Source organism: Protomyctophum parallelum (assembly GCF_964188405.1).
Source record: "Protomyctophum parallelum genome assembly, chromosome: 15".
Lineage (NCBI taxonomy): Eukaryota > Metazoa > Chordata > Actinopteri > Myctophiformes > Myctophidae > Protomyctophum > Protomyctophum parallelum.
In genome coordinates, this window is record NC_139710.1 from 44,433,008 (window position 1) to 44,458,854 (window position 25,847).

Consider the following 25,847-nt stretch of genomic DNA (forward strand, 5'->3'; position numbering starts at 1 on the left):
CGCTGCGACGCGTTGTTAGTTTGTAGATTGGCTATACTGTATACACTGGACGCAACGGATTGCGGGTGGCGCGGATTAATAAATTGGATTAATTAATAAATTGCGGTCGGATAACGGGCGGATTATAATTATGCACACGTGGATTCGGGTGACGAAAAAAGCGTATCCGCTGATCTCTAGTGACTGTTTCATGTAATCAATTCCCAAAAGATCTCCAAACCTGTTTTGAGGAGTGCTGGTTTCAGTCCATTCAACCTCCTCTTGTGTGTTTGCTAGTGAGGTGCACCCTAGGAGACATGTATACTTCATTGCGCAACAGTATTGCGTGCAGAGAACAGCTGATATACAAGCTCACATCATGTTGTGGATGTGACTGTTGTGAGCTTAGAGGTCTGCGTGTGCGTGACACCATCACGGGACAGAGCATAAATTAGGCTTTAATAAGTATGATGAAAAGTTAATAAAAAAACAATATGGTGATTATGTTAACAAATTAATCTGCTATCGTTTACTTTACTTATAATTTATTTCATGAAATTCAATTTCTGCGTAAAATGAATTTAACACGGACCCTGCCAGAACCGTAGTAACCGTAGGATTAAATTAGTCGTGCAGCCTGCCAGAACCGTAGCCTACGTTTTCCAGGGTTTATATTCTTTAATCGGGAGTCGAACCCGCGGCACACTGCGACTGGATTACCAGTCGGGTGCCCAGGCGGTTACGCCACCGCCTGGGCCTTTAATCCATGTTTTGATCCGATCGAATCGTTAGCTGCCGCTCGTTAGCATAACAGTCAAAGTGGGACAGTGGCTGTGGCCATTTTTAAGATGCGCGCGCATCCACTTGCACTCTATGTGCTGCTTTCAGTGGCCTGTATCTACAAATCGGCGCAATGAATGTCGTTTCTGGTGAAAACAAGGTTTTTCAACGGCCGACAGCAGGCGCTGTGATACTCTGTCGGGTTTTTTCACCACCGACCGAGAGAACAACAACCGGTCAAGACACCACACACAGCATTTTGTCATTGTAACATCCGGTTACGGATATTTGGCTCTTCAAAATAAGGGTTGAGCGCGATAAAACAAAGCGGTTAAGACATTACAATCTTGGAACATACATTAATTGATTGGCCTAAATAAGGGTTTCATATCATATACTGTAACCTGATTTGTTTGAATCAAGGTAATGTGTGCAGACATTACCTTTCTTTTAAGACGACCACAACGAAAGGTTTCCCGAATGTTTATGATGGTCGGCTGTGAAATCCACATTTTGTTATGCTTGAAATGTTTACAGCGTATAATGTATTTCTGCATGAGTGTATTGTGCTGAGAGTGAATGCACATCATTTACCCTGTCATGCATATGCATTCACTGTTTTTCCATATTGTCATTAACATGCATTTATTAATATGGGGTTTCCTGTTTGTTTTCAATGACATCATGTACAATCCTACATCCAAACACTATAGTTGAAACCAGAGTGTAGAGTAGGAGAGTGGCGACACCTTTTGATCTCGCCGCAAAGCGGGTGCCTATGGGCTATAGTTCCAAACATTGCTCCTATGGCTAGAACTATCCCATTGAGATAGGTTGAGCACTTCCGCATTCCTTTGTAACAATGGGAGTCAACGCTAGTGTCGCCACTCTTACTATATTACTCTGGTTGAAACATCACGGCAGGCTATATTTTCACAGAACACATCTTATACACCACAGATTCACAAGTCTAGTTTCAGTTTTATGTTGGCTACCATGCAACAGGACTGTCTGCAGTGTTTATTTTTATTTTTATGTCTTTAGTAATTGTACAGTGATTACATTTTGTTTGTGTCTGTTTTTTACTGGCCTGTATTATTTTATGCCAACATCAAGCTGATTATTTTCTTTTAGACACTGTCTATTTTCTACCCATCACTACTGGACGAATATAGAGGAAACACTGACTGATTGACCTGAATATTGTAGTCAGCCTTAACAGACAGCCCCTGCCAAATTCCCTTGTACTTCACAGCAGTTGGAACAGCTTCTCAGAGAGCCCAGGCTACTGTTACCAGCAGCAGCAACAACAACAGCCATCACACCACCTCTGGGCAGCTTGTGTTGGGGACTTCCCCTCTGGCTCTGGGCCAGGCCTTGGCTGGGGCAGTAGTGGGCCCAATCAGCCAGCCTGGCATAGCACAGGTCAGCAGGCCAGCCCTAGCCCCCAGCCATGCCATCCAGCCCAGCTTACTGTCCCAGAGGCTGGTGCTTACATCCCAGGCCCAGGCACGGTTGCCTAGTAAGTGGCCTCCTCCCCTGACCTCCCGTCCCTTTCCCCTGCACACCCCTACCTTCTCAATGTTTTCACCCTCCACTTCTGGCACAGCAGAACGGACTGCTCTGAAATGAGGCCTCTCTCTGGGACACTGCTGATGTGTGTTTCAGTCTTACAGGCTTGTGTTTTAAAGAAATGTCCAATGATGTTTGAATAAAAACGGAATTGTTCCTCAACAAATACATAAAGCAGTAGCTAGCAAATAACCTTGCTAGAAGTTGATATAACCACTTTCTATTTCAACATCTTATGTACTTTGTAGCAGTTGAGCGAGTACACTGGTGCCGTGGTAGTTTTGATGTTTCAGTTAATGGCTGCCATAACATAATACTATTATAAATAATCAGAATAAAAAATCATAAAAAAGAATGACGCTATGAAATCTGTAGCCATATCAGCAGCCTCTCCGTTGCCTTGGTCCTCCTCAGTTTCTCTCTTCAAACCTGCATGTCCACAATAGAAAAGCCTGCTTACACCACCACCACCACTCCATACTTTAACCCCAGTTACATCCCTTTCCCTCTTTCTTTAAATATTGCCCCCCTCCCCAACCCATCCAGTTTACTAATATTCTTTTGTCTCTTTGCATAAGCCGGGCTGAAGGAAGAAATCCCAATGCTTTGGTTCTCATATTTCTTTGTGTATTTACTGAGGTTTATAGTTTCATTCTGAGGGCAAGCTGCAAAGCATGCACTGGTTTGTCGACCAGACCACTCCCTGCCTCAGATGTGAACAGAGAAAGCTTTTTCAATAACACACCATATGGGAAATAAATCTAAGAGAAAAAAGTGTTGATTGCTCTAAATATCGTTCCTTTGCAATTTGAAGATAAATCATTGTACCTATTTACCGGTGGTTAGTGTGTTGCTATTGAAAAGGCAGCAGAGCACAACTCACTCCTTTAACTGAATGTGTTTGTTTCAGGCACTCTGTCTCAGCTGAGGATCTTTTGTTTTCATTTTATGTTTCAGGCATTTTTACTGAAGCTCTAGTCATATCCTGAGTTGCTTAATGGGTGTGCGGGAACCGGGAGGGCGTTCAGTGTCTTGCTCAAGTTCAGATTGGCAAGGCACGTGGCAAATGACAGACATTTTTCATTGCAGGGGTCGATCCCATGACCCCGTGGTTACGGGACATTATCTCTCAAAAGCCACCGCTTGCCATCTCATTTTGTTTCTCCCTCAATAGGAGCTGCTATGGTTCTGTCGTGGAGGGCAGCTGTGCTCACTCCACCGATTTAACCCACCCTTGGTTCTGCATGTCTTCTCCCTTTCGTTTTTCACCCTATGACTAATACACTGTATATATTATTGTTCTATATAGAGCCCAATGTATGGATCTTTGGAGTCCGTTTGTGTTTAACGAGGCATGTACGTCCATTGTGTCTCTTTGTGTGCCCTTGCGTCCTGTTGAAGGTGGAGATGTTGTGAAGATCGCCCAGCTGGCCAACATAGCCGGCGGTCAGAACCGAATCTCCCAACCAGAGACTCCCGTCACCCTTCAGTTCCAGGGCAATAAGTTCACATTGTCCCCTAGCCAGCTGCGACAGCTCACAACGGGGCAACCGTTGCAGCTCCAAGGTACTCTCGGTAATGTACACCCCACAGTCATACTCTTTTCAACTGTCTCTGTTTTCATCTAACTTGATGCATATACTTGGTTGCATTGCATGTCACTGTCACGTGCAGCGATAATGGCCGATCTACAAACTCACGACACGTGAGCATGTGGATCAACAACTTCTTATGTGCACCAGTGTCACACAACTAAGTGTAAATCAATTCTCAGTAATTATAAGTTAAATAAAAGCAATGCATGTTTTTTTATTACTGTTTTTGATTGTTCTCATTTCCATGTGCCTTCGTCAAGATGACCAAATAAAGAGGAAAACCGATATTGAGATTTACCATCAATATTGAGATATGAACATTTGTCCAGATCTTCAGCCATAATTGTCATTACGTTTGAATTTTAGAAGTGTGCACGCAGATACCCTGATATAATATGTAATACTTGTGTTGTGTGGTTGTAGGAAACATCCTGCAGATTGTGTCGGCCCCTGGTCAGCAGATCCTCAGGCCTCAGGGCCCCATGGTCATGCAGACAGTCCCACCAGCTGTCCCTGTATCCAATGCCTCCGCTGCATTAACTCCCCCTTCACCTGCCACCTCCTCCCCCCAACAAGGTGAGCTAATGACAGGGTTTACACAGCCTCTTCCAAATCACTGATTCACACACGGCAGCCAGGTGTGTACGAGTGGCCTACAGTGAATCTAAATAATTGTGCAAGAATGTAACACTACTTGGTGGCCAACAGTTCATAATAGTAATAAGTGCACTCGCACTCGCGCACTCAGATCAGCCAATGCAGGGAAACTGGAAGTACCCTCACTAAAAACGCCGGGACAACGCTCCACACGTCCCAAACTCTTCTCCCTTCTGGCTCCAAAACTGTGGAATGCACTTCCCATTGCAGTCAGAACTGCAGCATCACTCCCAATCTTCCGCCGTAGCCTGAAAACCCACCTTTTCAGACTCCATCATGGCCCATAGCACTTACCCTAACCCCTTAGATAGCATTTCTGTTGGCTTAGATAGCATTTGACACAGACTTATAGCATGTTATGTAGACAGCACTATAATTGTATTGTATATAGTCATAGTACATATGTATAGCATAGTAGTAAATATGTATAGTTTATATGTATAGTGTATGTATAGTTTCATTATATAGATATTCCACTGTTACTTTCTTAGCTTACGCATGTTTCATGATAAATGCTTTTATGTGATGTATTCCCATGCTTTTGTTCTTGCTTAAATGTAAGTCGCTCTGGATTAAGAGCGTCTGCTAAATGCCTAAATTGTAAATTGTAGGTGTAGTAATAGAGAAAATATAATATCATTGTAATAATAATAATGTATTATTTATAATTGAGTGACCATCAGCAATCACATTTATTGAATATTTACATAACTTCTTTTCTCTGTATAGGTCTAGGTGTGACCTCCAATGCCACAGCGGCTTCCAACAGGCCTACTACTGCAACTCATGCTGCCCCCCAGGTCTGTACATTGTCATCAAAAGCTCTCTCTGATACTGCATTCACCGTAAAGGAATTTTATACAAATGATGTTTTAAAATTAAATAATGATGAATTATTGAATAATACAATTGAATAATGAAATAAATGACTCAATGACACCAATTACAGAGACAAATTACTGACATTTAATCAATAGACGGGTCAAAGGTTTGTCTTGATGCCATGCTGAGACATACTGACAATAAAGACAAACCATTGTATGCTTACAAGTACAACAGGGCATCAAATCCTGTACAAAGACACTGTGCATAATGTGTAATATTTGCACAACAATTAGGGTGTTCACTCTCTCATAGACAGCCCTGCCTTTCTATTTCTCCCTTTCTAACACCAGCACCTCCTATGATCAGTGCAGTATTTTCTGGCTTTACATGGGGACTACTTTGCTCTCTTCCCTCCCTGTTGGATGCTGTTCCTTCCAGGGCTCGAGAGATGCAGACAATTGATTTCTGTTAACAACCTGTCTGATGGGCTTTCATATTATTCTTGTACTTTTTCTGCTACGCTTTGCATTGCCACATGAACTGTCCTGTCAATTCCTGAATGCTTCTGTCTAGAATCAACTAACCATTTTCAAGTCATTTTGGGGGGTGAATTACTCCTTTTAATGCTTATTCTAATTCTGATTAATTGTCAGCATACTTTAAAGATAATTAGATTAATATTGAGAGAGTTGGAGGTTGTGTGAGGAAAATCATGCACCGCTCCAATGAAAGATCAAATTGTGTGTGGCACTTACATTTTTTTCGGTCTTTCTCGTGCAGGAGACTTCAGAGGAGAAAATCCGGCAAACTAAGGAGCGTCTAAGCCAGCTGTTTGCAGCTAACGAGCGTCGCTGCAGCCGCAGTGTGCTGTACGGCTCAGACCTCCTCCAGGCCTGTGCTGTGAGCACAGAGCCTGGCCACACTGCCCACAGCGCTGGCGGCTGGAGGTGGGTGGGCAGGGAGAGCTGTCTGAGGGCCCAACACACGTTTGTGGGAACCACCACTCACCTCCAATCGGCTCTGCTCTCTTCCCATGCATGTCTGGAGTCGGGCAACAACCTCGTCAAGAGGTATCTTATTATCTCATGTGGAATACTCCCTAGGCGGAGAGCAGCTTGTTACTTAACCTCAGAGGAGCTTTGCTCAACAAAAATGATGCTGTATTATTTACCATGTCACAAATGTGAGTAGGCCTGTCACAATTATTATATAATCGCCTAATTGCAATTATTTGAGATAATCACAATTCCTTTTTGCATAATCGTCAATCGTTTCCATGTTGAAAAATGTCCTTACATCATTTCAAAAATTGCAGAAATAGCTCAATTTGTAAGCTTGTAGATCATTATTATTACTACTATTTGGAAAGAAAATCACATCAAATATTGTGTGTCAGTGATGTCTTTGTCATAGCTGCCCTGTGTAATGTGTGATTCGAAGCCTAACAGGCAAACACAAATACAAATTGTAACGTTCCAATGTTCAATAAAAAAAACACAATTAAATAGTTAATCGTCAATTTGAATTTGAAATGGTGACAGCCCTAAATGTGATCTTTCTTTGTCCATCCTCCAGGTTGTCGTGTATGATCCCTGCAGCAGTGGCCCCTCAGCCTCAGCTGTACGCAGCCAATCCCCCAGTTCCCTACAGCCTGGAGCAGAAGTCTGCCAGCCGCAGGCTCCAGGAGGCTACTGCCCTGCACAATGCAGATATCCGCCGTCTTGCAACTAGACGCCTCTTCCACTGCGCTGATTTGCAGTTAATGCAGATGGACTCAGGTTAGCTCAGTAAAATCCTTAGGGCTCCATGCCACATTATATACAATTGTCACATTTATCATTCTGTCGTCAGTTTGACGTGAGGGTGTGGTACACTCAAATCTCACATCGGGTCTCCAGGGCATGTACGCAAATCCTCTCCATTGTAGACATGCGGTGCAGCCATGTCTGACAATCTGACTGGCGTCTAAACATTATGTAGCAGCCACTATTCACTTAATATGATGTAACTGAACATCTAACATAACCCTGCGTCTCCTTAACACAAATAGGTACCGCAATTTCCGGACTATAAGCCGCACCTTTTTACCCATACTTTGAACCCTGCGGCTTATACAACGGTGCGGCTTATCTATGGATTTTTACAACTAACGCAGAGCCATCTAAGCTGTTGTCAAAGTTACAAGTCTACAGTGCTCATGGATGGATGCCTTGTGAGCTGGTAGATCTGCTATTTTCGTTGTGCGCAGCTAGACCTTTCTATGGAGCAGCATAGCATTAGCATGTTACATTACTTTGGAATGGAGACTAGTTGTATAGGCACGGAAGAGAGGCCAGCGATTGGATGTTATTCATTCAATTCATACAAGCCTAAATGTTCACATCAAGTTACAACCACAGTTCCTTTGGTCTTTATAATGGCTAGGTTATTTAATATTACATGCTAGGCTTGCTAGCTAGCAGGCTACAGTGATCACTTCACTCTGTTGCGCCATTGACTGTCACCAAACTGGATAATATTGGGCAGAGTGAGGAGGGATGTCTTGAATGCTGCCACTGCAGCCCACAGAGTGGCGGTGACGGCAAAATCCACGTACAAGTAGGCTTGTATATGATATGAAAACAATCAGCCAGGATGAATGGATGTAGGTTGGAGAATTAATTTAAAATTAAGAAAGAATAACATGACACAGAGATGGTCACTGCTTAATTAAATTAATTTAGGACCTTCCTTGTAGCAGTTAATTTCGTTTTATTAAACACATTTCTCCTGATTTAGCCCATTCTTTGTAATGGCATCATCATGCTATTATGCCCGTGGATATGCAGAGTGAAGTTAACAATGATAAATTAATATGATAATACCTTTTATATAATCAGTATAATAGTGGGGCGAGATGGAAAGGGGCGACCGTGCGGAAACCTTTACATATGGTAATGAAACATTAAACACCTGCGGCTTATAGTCCGGTGCGGCTTGTATATGTACATATTTGGGATTTCCCCTAAATTTGGCTGGTGCGGCTTATATTCAGGTGCGCCTTATAGTCCGGAAATTACGGTAGTTGTAATCACAGGGTGACATAATAACAAGCATTTAACGTGCACAAAATCGCTTTATTATTATTGGGTTGCCATTGGAAGTTCCAAGGGAGCCGTGGATATAACAGTCCCAACTCTGGACTGTGCGAGGGAGAGACGGAATTTCGGGAACTCATTCTAAAACTAGAAAAAGTGCCCTTCTGGGCACAGGTCTCCACCAGGATAGGAATGTAGGACATTGCAGCTTGCCTTCATCTGGTGGTTGGATAAAAGGGCAACAAAAGTAAACTAGGGAGTTGGCATACAAAGTTATCCACAGATCCGTGCAGTTAGAGGTAAAAACACTTTTCGGCCAGTTATAGCGCCACCTTGAGGCTGAGTTGAAATTGTTCATGTGGCATTTCTTCCTCGGCCTAGTGGGAATGTGCGTGCACAATTTCACGGAAATCACGCGATGTGTTCATGATTTGCAGCATTTTGTTTGAAACTGAGCACTCCTGTGAACTTTGGAAGCCAATCTTAACCAATCAGGATGGAGTCTGAGAAATCTGAAAGACCCGTTTCGTTGAATGGCTCTAGAGAGACTGTGTACCAATTTGCGCAATGTTTGGACAAAATCTGTAGGTGTACTGTGCAAAAACTTGTTTTGCACAAAGTGGCCTCCTGGTGGCGCTATAACAGGCCGTTCTGGAAAGTTTGGGGCAGAGGTTCATCGTTGGCATCCAGGGAGTGTGTGCAAAATTTGGCATCGACCGGGTTAACGGTGGCCGAGATTAGCTGCTCACGGACGGACGGACGGACACACACACACACGGACGGACGGAGTGCAAAACATACTCTCCCCCCATGCCTTCGGCCTGGTGGAGACAATTATGTCTGGCAAGTAGGCTTAACAGAGAACACATGTTTGGTCTTCACTAGTAGTAAATTACTACTGTATCTCCACATCAGTGATTTTCTTCCACCGCATTGTTCTGCCTATATGACACTTTTTCTTTTGTTCAACTGGACTTGCGCTGTTACGATTGAGGTCATATTTGTGTCTGTGCTGTTGCTCAGGGCCGCCTGTGTATCCAAATATGTGTGTGTGACTGTGACTCCACTGATATGATTGGAGGGGTAACTTTCGAGAATTTGTTCTTTCTTATTGGCTTCACAGAAGAACTCACAGGGACGCGCCTCTGAAGGAGGGTTTTATTCTCTAAATCACAATCGGTTCAGCGCTGCAGACACGTCCATTATTATGCTTTGATCGACAGGATACGATTCATGTTTATAAATCACACATGAGCCTGTCGTAAGATGTTTCCTGCGCTGGCTTCTACGCTCCATTGACAAATTGACTGCATTCTGACAGCTTTTTCTCTCTTAAAGGTAAATTGGAGGCTCTAGCCATTCTGCTCCAGAAGCTGAGATCAGAGAGCCGCCGTGTCCTCATATTCACCCAAATGGTGAAGATGTTGGACATCCTAGAGGCTTTCCTAGACCACAGACAGCTCACCTACATACGTGTGGATGAAAGCCTCGACCCCGAAGAACGACAGGTAGAGGCATTAACCAATCAGATGAGCTCTAAGCAAGAATGATTACTTTGTTCGCTTTGATTTGCCAAGTGGAATTAATGTAAACTGTCAGTATGGCTCAATGACACCAAATACCGAGACAAATTACTGACATTTAATCAATAGACGGGACAAAGGTTTGTCTTGATGCCATGCTGAGACATACTGACAATAAAGACAAACCATTGTATGCTTACAAGTACAACAGGGCATCAAATCCTGTACAAAGACACTGCATAATGTGTAATATTTGCACAACAATTAGGGTGTTCACTCTCTCATAGACAGCCCTGCCTTTCTATTTCTCCCTTTCTAACACCAGCACCTCCTATGATCAGTGCAGTGTTTTCTGGCTTTACATGGGGACAGACTACTTTGCTCTCTTCCCTCCCTGTTGGATGCTGTTCCTTCCAGGGCTCAAGAGATGCAGACAATTGATTTCTGTTAACAACCTGTCTGATGGGCTTTTATATTCTTGTACTTTTTCTGCTACGCTTTTCATTGCCACATAAACTGTCCTGTCAATTCCTGAATGCTTCTGTCTAGAATCAACTAAATATTTTCAACTTGTTCAAATTTGTTTCCTGTCTTTCTGGGTCTTTAAGCAGAGTGAACTAGACCCGGTGTTGCTGGTTTGTAAGAATAGTGATTGCAGTGAATGAATGAGTCAAATTAGCCAACACACTCCTTTCTGCGCTTTGCCCTCACCTGATTGACAGTATACATATACGGTGACATACACATTTACACAACTCAACTCTTCTAATTGAACAATATTCCTGGAGAGAAATGCAATCGCACTCGCAATTCTGCAGGATTGCATCTTTCTAGTTCAAAACGGTTTCAGATTAATTACCACATAAGGCCTACTGTAGCTAACATGGAGACACACTGTAGCAGTGCTCAACATTTGGTCCTTATTGTTGGCCCTTTTTAGCGTATTGCCCTGCACTACTGTGACTACATTTCTGTCTCAATATAAACATGGCTTTCTCCTCTGCCTCCATTCAGGAGAATATGAAGAGGTTTAACAGGAACAGGCAGGTATTCTGTAGCATCCTGACCAACCGATGCTGCTCTACAGTGGGGACAGTGTTTGATGCCGACACCATCATCTTCTACGACACTGACCTCAACCCCAGCATGGATGCACGCACACAGGAGTGGTGTGACAAGATTGGACGCTCAAAAGATATACACATATATAGGTGACTGAATCTAATCAAATCTTTCAATATTATGACTCTTCATGTTTTCTTTGTACACCCATTAATGTCACGTGTGAGATATCCAGCATTCTACTTGTTTGTGTAGACATCCTTTTATGGTGGAACACATTTACCTTTATATATACCATCTACCTTGTCACAAACGTTGGCAGAACCTAATTTGAAAGGTAACAATTACATTACTGTGTCTCATCCAGGCTGGAAAGTGGTCATTCCATTGAAGAGAAGCTGTTGAAAAATGGCACAAAGGACCTGATCAGGGAGGTGGCTGCCCAGGGCACAGACTACACCCTGGCCTTCCTCACACAGGTAGCATGAGCTCACAGAAGCCCTGTCCCTGCACGTCATGTTCAACCAAAGAGCATTGTTCCCTTCACTGGACAAAACCCACATTTATTACTATTAATTGGACCGTGAAAATGTAATATGTACATGTCGATCCATATTTATAATTTACTGCAGATAGTATACCTTGCCTTGCACTGTGTTAGTGTAACATTTGTGATCCAGCAGTCCCTGTATCACGTGTCATTGACTCGATGTGTCATGCAACACTGTGCTGACTAGCGAACGATCCAGGACATGTTCGAGGTGGAGGCGGGCACGGGAGAGAAGGTGGAGGAGTTCGTGGTGCTGCACCAGGAGCCGTCGCCCTCCGAGGCCATCTCTCCACGCGTGGCCCGGCCGTACATCCAGGCCCTGCACAGCATCGACCTGGATGCCCCAGCGGAGGAGCAGCAGGAGGCGCAGGACGAGGAGAAGCAAGGGGGCACAGATGGACTGGAGGAGGAGGAAGCCCCGAGCATAGAGGAGCCCGCTCAGATAGAGGAGCTCAATGCTGTCATGGACCAGGTAAATGAGACGGTTTATTCACGCTCAGCAAACATTTCTAATTTGTTCTAATATGATGGCATGACATGAAAACTGCCCATGCTTGGCAACATTATAAAATACAAACCCTGAATACTGACAATAAAGACAAACCATTGTATGCTTACAACAGGGCATAAAATCCTGTACAAAGACACTGTGCATAATGTGTAATATTAGGGTGTTCACTCTCTCATAGACAGCCCTGCCTTTCTATTTCTCCCTTTCTAACACCAGCACCTCCTATGATCAGTGCAGTGTTTTCTGGCTTTACATGGGGACAGACTACTTTGCTCTCTTCCCTCCCTGTTGGATGCTGTTCCTTCCAGGGCTCGAGAGATGCAGACAATTTATTTCTGTTAACAACCTGTCTGATGGGCTTTTATATTCTTCTTGTACTTTTTGAGTGGTGCAACCACTCCTACAACCAGCAATGTCCGTGCGTACCTACCTACCTACCTACCTATGTGTATCTGAGCACGAGTATATGACTTATTAGTACCAGTAGGGGGTGCCAGAAACAGAGGGATAGTGCTGTGCCTGCTGCCTGCTAATGAGAGAGCGGGGGGGGGGGGGGGGGGGGGGGGGGGATTGCACCACTCAGTTCACACGGGTGTGATTTTTCTGCTACGCTTTGCATTGCCACATGAACTGTCCTGTCAATTCCTGAATGCTTCTGTCTAGAATCAGAATCAACTAACCATTTTCAACTTGTTCAAATTTGTTTCCTGTCTTTCTGGGTCTTTAAGCAGAGTGAACTAGACTCTGTGTTGCTCCTTTGTAAGAATAGTGATTGCAGTGAATGAATGAGTCAAGGCATTTTTTTGCCAAAACGTTGGTCATCTTAAAATAAAGTTTTTGCATTGTGACTACGAGTTGTGCGACCTCTCCTTTCTGTTCAAATCTCCCGTGGTCAGCACCTCCCCACTATTGGTGTGCGCTCCTACCTCTTTGCTTGTTAACATTATAAAATATGCAGCAGCAGTTAATAACCCTTTCTCTTCTCCACCAGCTCACACCAATTGAAATGTATGCCCTGCATTACCTTGAGTACCTTCATGTCGGTGACGACGAAAGATTTGTAAAGGTAAATTCTGTTGTTGTTGTTGTGATTATGTATCATTTTATTTGTTGATGCATCAAACTAACTGGGCCGTTTTGTTCCTCAGGAGAGACTGGAGTGTGCCAAGAGAGGCTGGGAACTAGAGCAGCTCAAGAAGCTGAAGACTGAGGAAGAGGAGAGACTGCTTCTGGAGGGAGAGGAGGATCTGTTCACCTACACCAGAGAGGATGCCTACAACATGGTGATGTGACGCTCACACATCTCTGCTCATCTCAAATGATACGATACAACTTTATTGTCAGCTTACACTGAAATTTGCTTTGCGTCCATGACGTCACCGTTCAAGAAACAGACAAGACAAGCAACAATCAGGAAACGAGAACATATCCACTGGTTTAGCGATTTTGGTTTAGAAGCAAGTCAGACTGAGTTCTTTAGTCTGTTTTTCTTAAATGTGCTGACTCTAAACCGCCTCATGGAGGGCAACAGTTGATATTCATAATTTAAAACATCTAAGGGGTCAAAGGAGATGCTCTTCGCCAGTCTAAGCATGCTCTTGGTCTGGGCTTCTTTAAAGGAACCTCAATTGGCCTACCAACAATTTGTGTACAAGTGTGCACGTTTTGCGTTCAGCTGGTATGTGACATTTTGTCTCTGTCTGTCAACAGGAGTATGTATTTGATGCAGAGGATGGCCATACTGAGATCATGCCGGTAAGACGCATTTATAACGAAACGTGGATCTAGATTCCGTTCATTAATTTCCTGTTCCTGTGGGTTCCTGAGGACTTTGCAGATATTACTATTGACCCCTGTTCAAGTTTTGTTCATGTTTCAATCTAACTTGTATATTTGTATCCCCCCTTTGAAGCTGTGGACTCCTCCGACCCCACCGCAGGATGACAACGACATCTACATTGATTCTGTGATGTGTCTGATGTATGACACCTCGCCTATGCCCGAGGCCAAACTGCCTCCTGTCTATGTGCGCAAGGAACATAAGAGGCTCAAAATGGACCCGTCAGGTATGGAGACAGTCCTACTAACAAAGACACTGATCAGGTCTTAGCTGTTAAAGATCCAATCAACGTACCCTACGTTGAAACAAATGACAATAAGGGTGTTCACGCTCTCATAGACAGCCCTGCGTTTTCTATTCTCCCTTTCTAACACCAGTACCTCCTATCAGTGCAGTGTTTTCTGGCTTTACATGGGGACAGACTACTTTGCTCTCTTCCCTCCCTGTTGGATGATGTTCCTTCCTGGGCTCGAGAGATGCAGACACCGGGCTTTTATATTATTCTTGTACTTTTACGCTTTGCATTGCCACATGAACTGTCCTGTCAATTCCTGAATGCTTCTGTCTAGAATCAACTAACCACTTTCGAGTTTCAACTTGTTTAAAATTGTTATCCTGTCTTTCTGGGTCAGTAAGCAGAGTGAACTAGACCTGGAGTTGTTGTCCAATTTAGAATTCTACCCTCTCCACTGAAACGCTGTAGGGCTGACTGAGTTTTGTTTAAGTTGTGATTACATTTGTTGAATATGCTTTTACTGTGAAATACCATCACGGACTGATGGTATATGAGAAGGGTTTGTACGCATTTGGAAGCAGTTAGAGGTTTTGTTGTAAATGTCAAGGGGAACCCAACATATATTTATGTTGGGTTTCCCTGTCCTTACCAATGTGCAGCAGCCAGGAAGAAGAAGAAGGGCCATGGCGAGACGGTCATCCCGCCACGCTCCCTCTTTGAAAAGGCTAGCATGCTCAAAGTTCGACGTGAGGGCAAGGACCAGAAAAAGAACTTCTCCCTCAAGCAGCAGGCTCCCTTCGCCAAGCCTCTGCCCTCTCTGGTTAAGCCTGCCATGGAGGTTGGCCCGGATAACCCAGAATGGCTCATCAGTGAGGACTGGGCGCTGCTTCAGGTACTGGCTCGCTGGACCGTCCTCACGGCCAAGCCTTAATTACATGAAATGGACTGGCATACTTATAGAAGCCATTATATCACACATCTGGAACTTTGCCTTTGACTTTGCAGTGACGGATTTAAAAACGGATGAAGCATGAATACAATTTTGCAGTTTTGGTTTTTAGGTACTGTAATGTACTAGTGTACTCTGAATTAAAAATTATTCCAATGTTTTACACGTACGTAAGAATCAATAAAAATGGAAACACTGAGATGGATTGCATAGAACAATTTAGCATACTTTGTCTATTAATGACACAGTGGGAATGTGTAGTTTGGCGAAGATTTCTTGGCTTGTCTAACACATCCGTCTCCCTGCCAGGCTGTGAAGCAGCTCCTAGAACTGCCTCTGAACCTGACCATTGTGTCTCCTGCACACACCCCGAACTGGGACCTGGTCAGTGACGTGGTCAACTCCTGCAGCCGCATCTACCGCTCCCCCAAACAGTGTCGCAACCGCTATGAGAACGTCATCATACCCAGAGAGGAGGGGAAGGTAATGTTAGACCACTGTCGATTTTGACAGCGAATTATGATTTCGTTTTAGTCATAGCCTTTTGAATAGAATTTCATGTAGTTTTAGTCATTATAGTCACCTGAAAAGTTGTAGTTTTAGTCGATTAAATATAATATAAAAATAAAAGATCCACAAGCTTGCAACGAGTTGCAGCTGTGAGCTTGTAGAGCATCTTTTTTCGGCGAAGGGATTTTGTGTAGAGGGGTAAAAAGAGCGAGCCAAGTACAGAACCAAGTCTGTTCAAGTTTAGGGGGTTTAAGTGGTTAAAACCAAACCCTGTGACCTTGTTTCTAGTTCTCCACAGTAGTCTTGTTGGTAGCTGACTCGTTTGTCTTCTCATTTGCAGCTGGTGTATGAAGCCAACCCCAAGAAGAAAACAAAGAGCATATATAAGGTACAACTTACTCACTGCATTCTTTATCGGCAGTGGATGTTTCGCTGCTGTTGAATTCTTCCACTCGTGTATGTGTGTGTGTATAGAGCTGCAACTATAACTTGTGTGTGTGTGTGTGTGTGTGTGTGTGTGTGTGTGTGTGTGTGTGTGTGTGTGTGTGTGTGTGTGTGTGTGTGTGTGCGCGCACATGTGCTCCACCAGGCTAAGAACAGCCGCCCTCTGCGGACGTGTCAGATCTACACGCAGGACGACAACGCCACTCACATCCAGCTCTACAACAGCCGCTTTGAACTCATGAAGATCATCGCCAGCAAGAGGAGTCCACCCATCAAACCCCTGTAAGTAGCGTGTAGTACTGTAGTAGTCATGGTGGAGTCCACCCATCAAACTCCTGTTCGCCTCGTCTTGACCAGACGTCTCGATCTGCTTCAGTAATTAAAGCGGCCACCTCGGCATAAAATAAAGCTGGTGTTTTACATAGTGACCTCACCACCGACAGAGTGATGTCATTGTGTGGACACAGAGCCTTTGTTTGTAAAGCTCAATGAAAACTTCTAGAGCCTTATAATCAAAGCCATCAATTACTAAGTGAGGGATGATGTTGGACCGGTATAGATTCCAAGCAATTAAATAGTTTTGTATGTGTAGGAAAGTAAGCAAAGCAGTTAACAGCCAAATATCTAATGAACTACAGGTTGTGGTGAAAATCCTGAAAGAGAAACACCAAAGATTTGGATAAAACAATGAGTTCAGATGCATTTTTAAAGGGCTATGCAGTCAACTTTTCCATTGTCTTCATTGACTCGGATAGGAGGAAGGCTGAATTGAGATATACTGTATAGGTGATGGGATGTTTATGTTGACCTAAAATCTTCCCCGTCTGTTGAATGTAAATGTAATGACTGGTCTGCTTTTCACAGCTTGGGAATGAACCCATTCCAGAAGAATCCAAAACACGCTTCTGTTCTCGCTGAAAGGTAAACCCTGCGTGTGACCCCTGATCCTCTCCATCTATTACTGTCCACTAAACAGCTGTACCCTGACATTCCTCTGTTTGTCTCTTACAGTGGGATCAGCTATGATAAGCCCCTCCCGCCCATTCAGGTGGCATCCCAACGTGCTGAGAGGATCGCCAAGGAGAAGAAGGTATAGTATGCCTCTGTAACGTACTGCAAACTGATGTTGTCATTCCAGCATGACGTGTGTAAGGAAAGTCGTGACGCATTGTAAACTGTAGATCTGATATTTTTCGTCTGTGAAAAAAGCTAGTCGACGAACATTTCTCGTCATAGTTTTAGTCTAGGAAATCAACACTGGTGTGTACGCTTGTGTTTTCAGGCCATGGCGGAGCAGCAGAGAGCTCAGCTGTTGGCCCAGCAGCAGCAGGCTGGAGCTCCACAGGCCCAGGCTGTGCCCGGCCAGGCCCAGGCTCCCGCCACAGGCCAGCCTCTTGCAACGGGGATCCCTCAAGCTGCGGCAGTTGCTGGAGCCGCTGCTGTGCCCAATGCAGCTGTCTTGGTGAGAGTCAACTACCTTTCTTAATTTGCCATTTGGTGAATTCATTTGATATTATAGCAGGGGTTCTCAACCTTTCGTAACTCAAGGCCAACCTAGGTATGTGTCAAGATGATCAAGGCTCACGTACATAATTAAATGTAATACTTGTATCTAAAGTAAGTAAAGGGGCATTATGAAAAACGTTTGCCATGTCGCTGTTAACTGCAAAGATTATTCTGCTTGAAAGACTAGTCTAAAATTAGTCTAAATTGAAGACATATTGATCTATAAGGCAAAACCTTCAAGGATAAATCTAAAATGCTTTATTACCGGTATTTCATTGCCTATTTTAGTTATGCATTTCTTTATTGGTTGAAACTATTTGGGCAGTACCTCCGAGGCCCACTGTGAGGAGCTCTGAGGCCGGTTGAGAATGGCTGCGTAGAGTACCACAAATGCATGCATTTTATTACGTGCGGGCCCATTGGGCCCAAATCCTGGTGCTTTTAGTGTTTTGCTCTGTGTGTTGAGGTCCTCAAGAGAAAATCTGACCGTTATGCATGCATGAGTCTAACGCTAACCCTACTATATGGTGAGATCGAAACAATCGCCATTCATTTGATTTATTCAAACTAATGGCTTACTTTTGTGTGTTTTTAAGGCTGGAGCCATAAAGAATGCTGCTGTGGGCACAACCATCCAGGCTGGTAGGTATTTAACTTGGCACATGTGGTTTAAATTATAAAACTCTTTTGCTCTTCCAGGAGTTAATTCCTGCTCTCCTGTGTCCCTTTCAGCCACTGTCGGAGGGAACGTGATTGTGAACACAGTAGCTGGAGTGGCTCCAAGTCCCTTCCAGGCCAACAAGCGCCTGGCATCTCCAGTCATACCAGGCACCCTGTCTGTGAGTCATGTTCATTTAATCACCGCTGTTCTGGCTTGACTCAGCCTTCTGGTGACAAAGAGGAATGTATGATGCGTATGCTGTAGCAGCTAGATGGAATTAAGTAGAATACACAGCCAACATACCCTCTAGGGCAGGGATGGGCAGGCTTTATGGGCACGAGATCTACTTAGCTGTTTCCAAGGTTGGCGAGATCCAACATTGGCAGACAGTTAAAAATGGCCATTGTTTTAACCATTTTGTCTTATTATAGGCTTCTCATCACAACATTAAGATTAAGTAAATGATGTATCAATAGATAAAGCCTTGCAAAGAATAAATGAATAACATAGTTATATGACTATCTCTATACTGATGATAGAACTTGATCCCGTTTCATAATAGAAGTCATATAGAAGTATGTGAACAAAATTACACTTTGGTGTAGGTTTGGGTTGTGTAGTTACCTTGCTATGATGCAACCACAAATAGTAGCTTTAATAGTTGGCTCTGTTGACTAGAAATTGCTATTCATAATTTGAAAATCAAGATCTGCGGATCCAGTCTGGATTCGCAGATCCAGGCTAATTAAAATTCATTGTCAATCATCAAATTCAATCATCCTAATTAAAATTGTAAAATTCATGCTGTGTGGCCCAGGCCGTAGCGTAACGGTCTGGGCACCGGACTGGTGATCCAGTCGCGGTGTGCCGCGGGTTCGACTCCCGGACCCGACACGGCCTTTACCGCATGTCATCCCCCCATCTCTCTCCCGTTTCCTGTCAGCCTACTTTCTATCCCTTAAAAAATCAATAAAGGCGTAAGCCGCAAAAAAATATCTTACAAAAAAAAAAAATCATGCTGTTTTGAAATATCAATTTCTAATCAGTGGGGCAACTATTGATTTATTGAAGATATCTTTAATAGTATATTCGCCTGGAAAGTTACTCTGGTTTTTCTCTCCTGCCAGGTTTTAATTAGTCCCTGATTAGACCGCTTGTGACCAATTCAATTACCGGTTAGGATGGGAAATCCGCAATATCAAGACCTTCCTAGGTTACTGATGTAGGCTGAATGAGTGTCAACAGCACTGTTTTAAATGTTCTCTTTTCATGTTGTCCTTCCAGCCTGCGGGCGCTGCAGGAGCGCAGGTGGTCCATGCGCAGCAGAGGGCCGTTGCCGCCGCCGCACCTGCCGAGGTGGTTGCCATAGCAACAGGCCAGGGAGTCCGAGCTGTTGCCCCAGTGACCGCGTCTGCAGTGGTCTCCACCACACTGAGCCCTGTGCAGTCGCAGACTCGCTCGCTGGTCACTCAGGTCACATCAGGTAAAGGAGCAAAACATGGACTGCTGCTTCAGAGCACTCAATAGTAAATAGTAATAATATTGCATGTGTGTAGCACTTTTCACAATACTTGAGAACTTCACATTAACAAATTGGAGTCTAATAATGTACACCATGAAGGGTGACGTATGGTTTTTAATTGCTAGAATACTGTATATCCGACGTCAGTCATTTCCCTTTTGGGGCACGGGATCTGTACGTAGTCACGACTCAAATAAAATACTTAACAAGCATATGGTAAACATTACGAGCATAAACCAAGCAGCCTGACAAATAGTAACTATAACAGATAAAACTATAACAGTCATAAACCGTTGAATCTATGGAGCTGTCGCTTGACTCTACCCAGCTACAGGCATGCAGCTGCCCCAGGGAAAGCCTCTGACCCAGGCCCACCTCCAGATGCTCCGTCAGCAGCAACTCCAGCAGCAGCAGCAGCAGGCTGGCTCACCACAGATCAAGGCTGTAGGCAAACCCCAGGTAAACGCCAGCATTTTCCACTGGAGCTTGTGAAATGTAATTAAAAGCTTGCCTCAACATTCGACTCGAAGCTTTATAACAGTAACTAACTAATTTAATCTCCAATGTGAAAGGGGGGGACATATTTTCTTTTAATCTCTGCCTTTTAAGCAGCTTATAAGCATTTTGCGTAATAAATACTCACACATTCTCCATTGGTGGCAAGGTGTCTCCATAATGTGTATTAAAACCTAGGGGGTGAAAAATGACGTTTGTTATGTATAACAAAACCTGCGACAACCTTTACTTCCATTGAGAGGCAAAGTATAGTATGAGTTTAGCAAGAAGGCACGATGAAATAGTGACTCCTTGTAAAAGATGTGTAAATATGTCATTTTCAACATGTTAAAACTGCCCTGTTCATTCTAACATTAGCAACAAAACAAAACATTGCACATAAAGCAACAAGCACAGATGGAGTTAGCTATTTCCATAACGACTCATTCTAAAATTCCTCACTTTTCCGTGAAGATGGCGCTGTTCCTTGATTGCTTAAAAGATGTAGGATACGTTCTCTGTGAATCAACGCGGTTAATTTCCTGAGACGTCGGCCAACTTCATACATTCTGAAGCAGTTATCCTTCAAACGTGCTTATTAATCATTGAACTTCCAGGAGCTGCTCAAGATGCACAAACAGAAGCTGCAGCTTGCCCAGCAGCAACAGCAGCAGCAGCAGGTTGCTGCGGTTGTAGCAGCCGCCCAGGGCCAACAGGCTGCAGTTGCAGCACAAGCTGCCCAAGTACAACCCACACAGGCTGCCCAGGCCAACCCTCAGCTGGCTGCAGTGGCAGCATCCAGGCCTGGAGCCGTGCTGACCGGCGCCACTGTGGCCAATCTGCAGGTTGCCAGACTGGTGAGTGTTGCAGTTTCATGGGCTTGTCGAGGACGGGCTTATTATGTTCAATTGTTCATGGCTTCTACATATGCTGAAATCTATGCTATAAAGTTTGTTTTCTGTTTTCTGTTTTTGACTGGTATAAAACTGGTAGAAACTTCCTTTCATTTAAGAATGGATGTCCTGAATGAACTAACGAGAAAGATACATTGACATTGGTCTAGCAGACCCCACTTTTTTCCCTTTTTTATTGTTCATCACTAAACCTTGTTGTGTTTACCTTTCCAGACTCGTGTGCCCACCCAGGGTCAGATTCAGGCCCAGGCAGCGCAGACGGCCCAGGTGACTCTGACCAAGCCTCCTGTGGTCTCTGTGCCAGCTGTGGTCTCATCTGGTGTCACCACCCTGCCAGTCACCGTGGCGGGCATTAGTGTAGCCATAGGCCAGGCCCAGAAAACAGGTGAGTTAAATGCCCTAATGGCTTATAACCTTGAAATCATTGGTGTGATTATTCACATTTACCCAGAAACAAAGCCTCATTGTTTCCTCTGTACTGAGGTTGTGCTTGTAACCATTTGAGCCATGAGCCAGTAGATCTGGTAGACTTGCTCTCTCAATGTGCTGACCTCTGTATCCTGTCCCTGCTCCCCGCCAGGTGGGCCGGTGTTGACACCACCCTTCCCCCAGATGCAGGTGCAGCAGCTGCTGCAGATGAAAAAGCAGCAGCAGCAGCAAGCAGCAGTCCAGGCAGCAGCTGCCGCCCAGCAGAAAGCAGGACAGACGCAGCAAGGACAGACCTCTGTCCAGCAGAAGGTAAACAGACCAATAGTTCTTGATTTTTTTATTTGGTTATTTCAGTTAGGCAGTGGTTCCCAAACTGTGGTGTGGTGCGCGAGAACCTTCTAGGGGGTACGCGACATGAAAAGGCTAATGGTGGTGCTATGGTTTTATTTTAAATATATTAACATATTATGCCAATATATGGCAAGTATATGCAGAATATAGCCTATGCTGCATATATGTGTGGATAAATAGGAATTGTATGTCCTTATATAGCTTATGCAATTTATATTTCCATGTAGGGGGGTGCGTAAGCTAGGTCAGGAGGTAACAGCATGGCCAAAAAGATTTGGGAACCGTTGCATTAGACCATAGACCCCCGTAACTCTTGAGTGTGTACAAATGGAACCAAATGGACACATAAAAGTTTCCATTTGTACACTCTCAGGGTTACAGGTTAATTTGTTCTTTTATCGGTGCACATTACCTTTTTTCGTTTTTTCAAAGGATCAATAATAACATGCCTAACCGCTGTATCGTAAGTAGATCCATGAATTTTGTTACACACCTAATAAAGGCTGAACTTCTCTGCAAAGTTGCAAACGGTCAGTTGACCCAGCGTGAACTGTGTGAACTGACCCTGAATCTGTTTCACCCTTTTAGATTGGCAGCCAGCAGGTGACCGTGCAGGCAGCACAGCCTGCCCAGCAGCAGCAGAAGGTGACCTATGCCACCACCACCCAGCTGCAGCCTGGGATCAAGACCCAGTTCTTCACTACCTCCATCGCCCAGCCCCAGAAGCCCAGCGGAGCTCAGCAGATCCAGGCACGGTCTCCAATACCTGGTGCCTCAAAATAAACATTTAGAAATACATAGTCAATCTTTGTGCTTATCAGTGAGTTTGTTGTTTACTCTCTTATCAGGTGGCTAAGCTCCCACAGATAGTGCAGCAACAATCCACTGTGGCCAACATTCAGCAAATAGTCTCTTCTCCTCAGCAGGTAGTGTTACCCTATTTATGTTCACTCTCAAAACTGCTCTAGAATTGGTACTTTATAATCAAACCAGAATCTTACTTTTTTGCATTTATTACTGTTTATCCTTAGGATTTGTCGCTATGCTTTTGTAGGTTTAGGTACAGTATTATTTTTTATCATTTTTAGACTTCCATGTTAAAAGTGTTCTAGCATTATTTCCAAGGGCAATGTCTATCACTTCACAATGAGCTGTTAAACATGCAGTGAAATGAAAGCAAATTCAAATTGGTGGCAAGCAAAGCAACTGTGTCTGTTTGGAATGTAACTGTCTTGTGTTTGATCAGATCCAGGCTCAGCCTCAGACAGTGGCACTGACCCAGGCAGCCACGTCAGCCCCAGCCCAGGTCCAGATGATCTCCGCAGGCACAGCCGCTGCCCAGGTCGTCCAGCAGAAGATAATACAGCAACAAGTGGCGGCAGCAGCTGCTTCGCCCCAGATCCAAACCCCGGCTCCCCACAGCCCAGCCCAGCAGGCCTCTGTGCCGCCTGCTGCCGCTGCAGAGTCCCAGGCACAGCAGCCTCCTCAGACTCAGCAGCCCACAAAGGGACAAGCTCGCCAGGGCGGCGTGAGGGGCAAAGCCCCCCCTAAGCCCAGTGGGGGAAGCAGCTAGGAGCGCAGCAAAGGCTGCTAAATGTGTCAGCAACAAGAGGAGTTCACCCTTTCCATCAACATTCTCAATAGAACTCTTAAATTGAGTCTCGGTTCTTTGGTGTAGTACAGATGTGGCTGTACTGGAAAGCTGTGCTTAGATCGGCATTTTGTCACTTCTGATATCTGTGTTTGTTTGAGGAAATAAGGAATGTCTCTTGGCAATTTTCAGTCTCACCCGAATCTGTCAGTAACCCCTACCCTCCGTTTAAGAGATACTGCCCATTACGTCATAAAATCTGAAAGATACAAGATACTTGTCATGCCTTTACACTGATTAATATAATGATATTACTCCATAGATGTCCTTTTGCTGGGATCTATGGGTAATGCCTCGTTGGGGAATGAAGTGTCTATTAGAATAAGTGTATTCATACAGTACATAGTCCCTTTTATGATGTCTGTAATTCCCTTGTTTATAGAATTTGAATGGAAAATACTGCACGTTCCTTTAGTCATCTTTTTTTTTTTTTTTAATTGTAACAAATACACTGTAAACATGTACTTTAGTATTTTGTGTTTTCTCATAAATGTCATTTTTTTAATTGATGTTAAAAGAAAAAACCTTGTAAATAACAATGGAAAACATTTGTACTTGTAAAGTAGTTGTGTTTTCATTGGATTTTTTCAGCCTAATTGTAATAAAGTGTTTTGTTTTTATATATTTCATTGTTTTATTGATCTATTTGATTAAAAAGTAATTATATTTCTATTTTGGAAATCTGATATTCTAATTAATCTGCAGTGAGTAGGGTGTTTATTTGACTATTTCATATGCCTTGGATGACCAACAAAGACCTGAATGTGTCGGCACTCTTGCAGTGTCTGAAATGCAACACATGATATATCCTGACACTGACTGAATGATATGAAATCGCTGTAGTGAGACCTTGTGCTCAGTATTTTGGTTTAACATTGCCATCGATTTTGTGTCCGATGCGTCTTGCCTCAAGGTAGTCTGAGGACAGCATAGAGAGCCCTTCTCAGCACTCTGCCTGCTTACTCCAGCTGGCTACATGCCGATGCTGCTGACACTGGCAAAAATGTCAGGGCAGCAGTGTAAATGCATTCAGACAAGGACAAAGGGAGCTGAAGCACAATCCTGCAGGACTCCAGGCCACTCAACAGGATCGAGAGCATCATCGTCTTCATCTTTTCGATTAATAGCGACCTAAATTGAAATGTAAGTAAATATGCACACTTGCACAGTGTTTTGTAGAATTTTGGAACTGTGTGTGAAACTGAATCCTGTTGGTGTAACAAACGGCTGGTTCTATTGTGTCTATCCCACAGGGGGGCGCTGTGGCCTCGCCTCTGCAGCATTAGAACCACCTTACAGAAACGCCAGTACCCACTACCCAGTGGTTTCCACCTCATTGACGTTTTCCATCCACTCCTATACACTGCATTTCTCCTCTCCTTGGCGCTCAGCGGCCAGTATGTCTGCATTGTCGACAAAACGAGAGTGACAAGGTACGTGAAGTGGAACTGAGAATAGAGACTAACGAGATGGGACTAGCTCGTTTCTCTAGAACTGCACTAGGATTGGTCCCTCACCCGTCCACACAACCTCCTAGGGAAAAGAGAAAAGGCGTAATGTACTAGACATAAAGAGTGCCATAAGATTCATGGTGCCGACACTGAAAGAGGGAGACAAGACAATTTATGGAATCCAATCAAAATATATTAGGATTGAGTCATTTTCTTTATGATGTGGTGGGGAAGATCACTAACATACAGGAAACCTGGGAGACATAAAACCTCCCAACACTGAAGCTGTCATGGGGGCGTTTAGTACAGATGAATTGCACCACTTTACCTAATTTATATATAATTGATTCTGTCTGCATATTCACGTGTCTATACAGTAGACCTGTGTTTGCGAATGGTAAATGGTGCATTTATATAGCGCCTTTATCCAAGGCGCTTTACATAGATTGTGCATTACATTCACACACATTCATACACCGATGGCGGCAGAAACCATGCAAGGCACCAACCTGCACATGTGTGCACAGTGTCTTGCTCAAGGACACTTCGACACTAACGCTGGGGGAGCCCGGGTTTGAACTGGCAACCTTGTGGTTACCATCCGGCCACTCTACCCCTGAGCCACTGCCGCCCAAATACTTCTCCATATATTTCTAATAGAGCGTACTTGGAACGATGCAAGTAGGAAATGCATTTACCACCCAGTTATTATGTCTGTGTCCATTTCATGCCTATATTTCCATTGACAAATCTCCCCC

General features: G+C 44.0%; 1 protein-coding gene across 8 annotated transcripts in view; it reads left to right on the plus strand.

Moving 5' to 3' along the window:
- The window catches only part of ep400 (E1A binding protein p400), a 43,746-nt gene extending 19,486 nt beyond the window's left edge, over nucleotides 1-24,260 (plus strand). Inside the window, exons 23-53 of one of the 8 annotated variants that reach the window (XM_083784657.1) lie at nucleotides 2,015-2,281; nucleotides 3,730-3,906; nucleotides 4,350-4,502; nucleotides 5,313-5,383; nucleotides 6,189-6,478; nucleotides 6,984-7,186; nucleotides 9,824-9,993; nucleotides 11,023-11,219; nucleotides 11,438-11,549; nucleotides 11,808-12,092; nucleotides 13,123-13,197; nucleotides 13,280-13,414; nucleotides 13,842-13,886; nucleotides 14,044-14,197; nucleotides 14,866-15,098; nucleotides 15,465-15,638; nucleotides 16,006-16,053; nucleotides 16,255-16,391; nucleotides 16,974-17,030; nucleotides 17,121-17,199; nucleotides 17,392-17,571; nucleotides 18,212-18,257; nucleotides 18,348-18,454; nucleotides 19,561-19,759; nucleotides 20,127-20,257; nucleotides 20,911-21,150; nucleotides 21,421-21,592; nucleotides 21,788-21,945; nucleotides 22,576-22,737; nucleotides 22,836-22,913; nucleotides 23,234-24,260. In XM_083784657.1, the coding sequence (XP_083640783.1) occupies nucleotides 2,015-2,281; nucleotides 3,730-3,906; nucleotides 4,350-4,502; nucleotides 5,313-5,383; nucleotides 6,189-6,478; nucleotides 6,984-7,186; nucleotides 9,824-9,993; nucleotides 11,023-11,219; nucleotides 11,438-11,549; nucleotides 11,808-12,092; nucleotides 13,123-13,197; nucleotides 13,280-13,414; nucleotides 13,842-13,886; nucleotides 14,044-14,197; nucleotides 14,866-15,098; nucleotides 15,465-15,638; nucleotides 16,006-16,053; nucleotides 16,255-16,391; nucleotides 16,974-17,030; nucleotides 17,121-17,199; nucleotides 17,392-17,571; nucleotides 18,212-18,257; nucleotides 18,348-18,454; nucleotides 19,561-19,759; nucleotides 20,127-20,257; nucleotides 20,911-21,150; nucleotides 21,421-21,592; nucleotides 21,788-21,945; nucleotides 22,576-22,737; nucleotides 22,836-22,913; nucleotides 23,234-23,560 (4,862 nt within the window). In that variant the 3' untranslated portion in view covers nucleotides 23,561-24,260. The remainder of the gene's footprint in view (nucleotides 1-2,014; nucleotides 2,282-3,729; nucleotides 3,907-4,349; nucleotides 4,503-5,312; nucleotides 5,384-6,188; nucleotides 6,479-6,983; nucleotides 7,187-9,823; nucleotides 9,994-11,022; nucleotides 11,220-11,437; nucleotides 11,550-11,807; nucleotides 12,093-13,122; nucleotides 13,198-13,279; nucleotides 13,415-13,841; nucleotides 13,887-14,043; nucleotides 14,198-14,865; nucleotides 15,099-15,464; nucleotides 15,639-16,005; nucleotides 16,054-16,254; nucleotides 16,392-16,973; nucleotides 17,031-17,120; nucleotides 17,200-17,391; nucleotides 17,572-18,211; nucleotides 18,258-18,347; nucleotides 18,455-19,560; nucleotides 19,760-20,126; nucleotides 20,258-20,910; nucleotides 21,151-21,420; nucleotides 21,593-21,787; nucleotides 21,946-22,575; nucleotides 22,738-22,835; nucleotides 22,914-23,233) is intronic. The other 7 variants (XM_083784659.1, XM_083784660.1, XM_083784658.1 and 4 more) reach the window with 7 other exon arrangements.
- Nucleotides 24,261-25,847: the final 1,587 nt, after the last annotated feature.